General features: G+C 40.1%; 1 protein-coding gene across 1 annotated transcript in view; it reads right to left on the reverse strand.

Annotated features, from left to right (window-relative positions):
* The window catches only part of LOC106871529 (muscarinic acetylcholine receptor gar-2), an 802,994-nt gene that overhangs the window by 185 nt on the left and 800,309 nt on the right, over positions 1-2,500 (reverse strand). The window contains 2 exon segments of the mRNA XM_052966547.2: positions 1-2,109; positions 2,111-2,500. The exon segment at positions 1-2,109 is cut by the window's left edge and continues 185 nt beyond it; the exon segment at positions 2,111-2,500 is cut by the window's right edge and continues 427 nt beyond it. Coding sequence (XP_052822507.2) covers positions 1-2,109; positions 2,111-2,500 — 2,499 coding nt within the window.

The following is a 2,500-nucleotide window of genomic DNA, read 5'->3' on the forward strand; positions in this document are numbered from 1 at the left end:
AGTAATTTTATACAGGGTGACACTAACTTCACTGTTGCCTCCTCCCATACCGATTATGGCCACCATTAAGTGATATGGTGTCCAACACAGAACAAAGGCACCTAAGATAAATGTAATTGTTCTCAGTGCCTTCCTTGCACGATTTTCTGATTTTGATTTCGTCTTTTCTTTCTTTGATCTCCGCCGTACCTTCTGTTTACCCATATTTTTCACTATGGTTTGGAAAGGGCTGCTGTATTTTAGATTACGTTTAGATGTTACACTAGTCAAATCATCATTTTGATTGTTTGTGGTATGCGGTTTCTGCAGTTTCTGTTTTTCCTGTTTTTGTTGTGGATCTTGCTTTTCTGGTTTCTGTGTTTGTTCCTCTTCTAGGTGCTGTTGCTTTTGTTGTTGCTCCTGTTCTAATTGTTTCTGCAGCTCATTGTTGTCCTCAGTTTGTTGTGGTTTTTCTTGCTCTTCTTCTTGCTCTATTTGTTTTTCTTCCTGTTGGGGATGGTGTTGCTGATGCTGCTCTTCTAGTTGTTCTTGTATGTTTTCGTAATTTTCCAATATGGCGCCTTCATTGGCTAAATTTGTATTTTCTTTCTCATAATCTGTGTCGGGAAATCGAAACGAATTATCAGGACAATGAGGAGAAAAGTCCGAAGCTGTGGAATTCACTTTCGGTATTTCCTCCATTGCCATAGTAAGTATTGTGGCTGCAGTATTATCAATTTCTGGTTCCATTTCAGCTGTTGTTATTTCTGAGGACATTGTAGTTGGTGGGGGCGTTGTTGCTGTTGTGGCCGTCATCATCACAGAAGGTTGAGAGATACACTGCTGAAGTAAACTGGTCATTTCTCCTTCTTCGCCTCCCTCTCCTCCATCTTCATCATAACTAGAATAACTGGCTTCCGCAACTGCTGACGAAGAAGCGGTTAGGTCTATGGCCGGAGATGATGCTGAATACTTGACCAGAGATCTCCTCTTCCAAACAGGAGAATTCTGGGCTTCATTGCTCTCAGGTTCACATGAATCCAAAGTTATCAAATTGTTGTCTCCAGTATATGTCACGTCTGGCATGATCTCTGGAAGAAGCTTTACACTTTCAGCGGATTCAGCTTCTAAGTGAGGAATACTACAGTCTATCAAAACTTCCTCTTCTTCGTCATCCACTGCCGCATTATCTTCGTTCTTTAATATATTTTCAGTTTCTTGAATTCCTTCTTCAAAGGCAAATTTGTTGGTTTCATTTATGAGAAGAGGGATTGTAGAGTTTTGTTTATCAACTAAAGAAGTCGATCTCGATGATTTCTGAGCAGTTTTCACTTCGGCAGGTTCATATAATGCCATAACAGTATTTGTGTTAGCATTTGACATAGATCTATTGTTTAAACTTTCTGCTACATTATTCTTGCTTTTCTGACTTTGTTTCGTTGAAAATTTTAGATTTCCCTTATTTTTTTTGCTGCCATTGGCTTTAATATGACTCTTACTCGTTGCCATAGGTGCATCTTCAATTAAACCGGCCGGGACTTTCCCAATATCACACAGTAATTGTGGAAGATCCTTCGGAGATGGTTTCTTGGATGGTTTAGGAGACTGACTACTATTTTCATCATCTGAAGCAAAAGCTGGACTACTTGACCGCTCTTCTTCCTTTTCACTGTTTCGCTTAGAACTGAAACTTGTTGTGGTCATTGCTACATTGTTTCCATCTTTGTGATCCTTACCAACCCCCGTTTTGTCAACATGCCCTGCTCTTAGAGAGTGAGCTTGTCGTATCTGGTCTGTTGCCATTTCCATTGCAGCACTTATTTTTTTATGTTTTGCTTCTGATTTTCTCTGCAACATCAAGGCCACTCTGTAAATGCCTGTATATAGACCGCACATAACAATTAATGTTGTCCAATAATATCCAATTGTTAATAGTAGAAGAAACACCGGATCACTCATGAATTGTACTTCACACTCACGTTCTGGCACAGTCCGCTTTCCAACAAAAAATTGCCAACCAATAATACAAGTGAAAAAAATTGAAATTGGTAACACCCATATCACGGCTATCATAATTATTACTTTTCTTTCTGTCCGCCAGTTCCGGTACTTGGCTGGAAGTTTAACAGAGCAAAAAACGATCCATTGTAATTAGAAATACTGTATATTGTGAAGCTAGACACACTGTCCAGTCTAGTGATAGCCAGAGATCACATAGCCAAGGACCCATGGGCCAATATCCAAGTAGAAGATACGATGTGAAAAATGGCATTGAAAACGATCCGATCAAAAGATCAGATACTGCCAAAGATGCTATAAAATAGTTCGTCGGTTGGCGAATGGTTCGCTCAATAGCAAAGGAAAACAGTACCATGGCGTTACCTAGCACAGTGACTAGGCTGCACACACCCGCCATGATACCGAGTATCACTGTTGTCCAGAGTGGAAGAGGAGTTTGCGAAGGTGCTTCAGAAGACGTACTATACGACGAATCGTTGTTAGTTTCGTTCCATGTATCGTT

The sequence above is a fragment of the Octopus bimaculoides genome, chromosome 3, assembly GCF_046866305.1.
Source record: "Octopus bimaculoides isolate indiv1 chromosome 3, ASM4686630v1, whole genome shotgun sequence".
In the NCBI taxonomy this organism is placed as follows: Eukaryota; Metazoa; Mollusca; class Cephalopoda; order Octopoda; family Octopodidae; genus Octopus; species Octopus bimaculoides.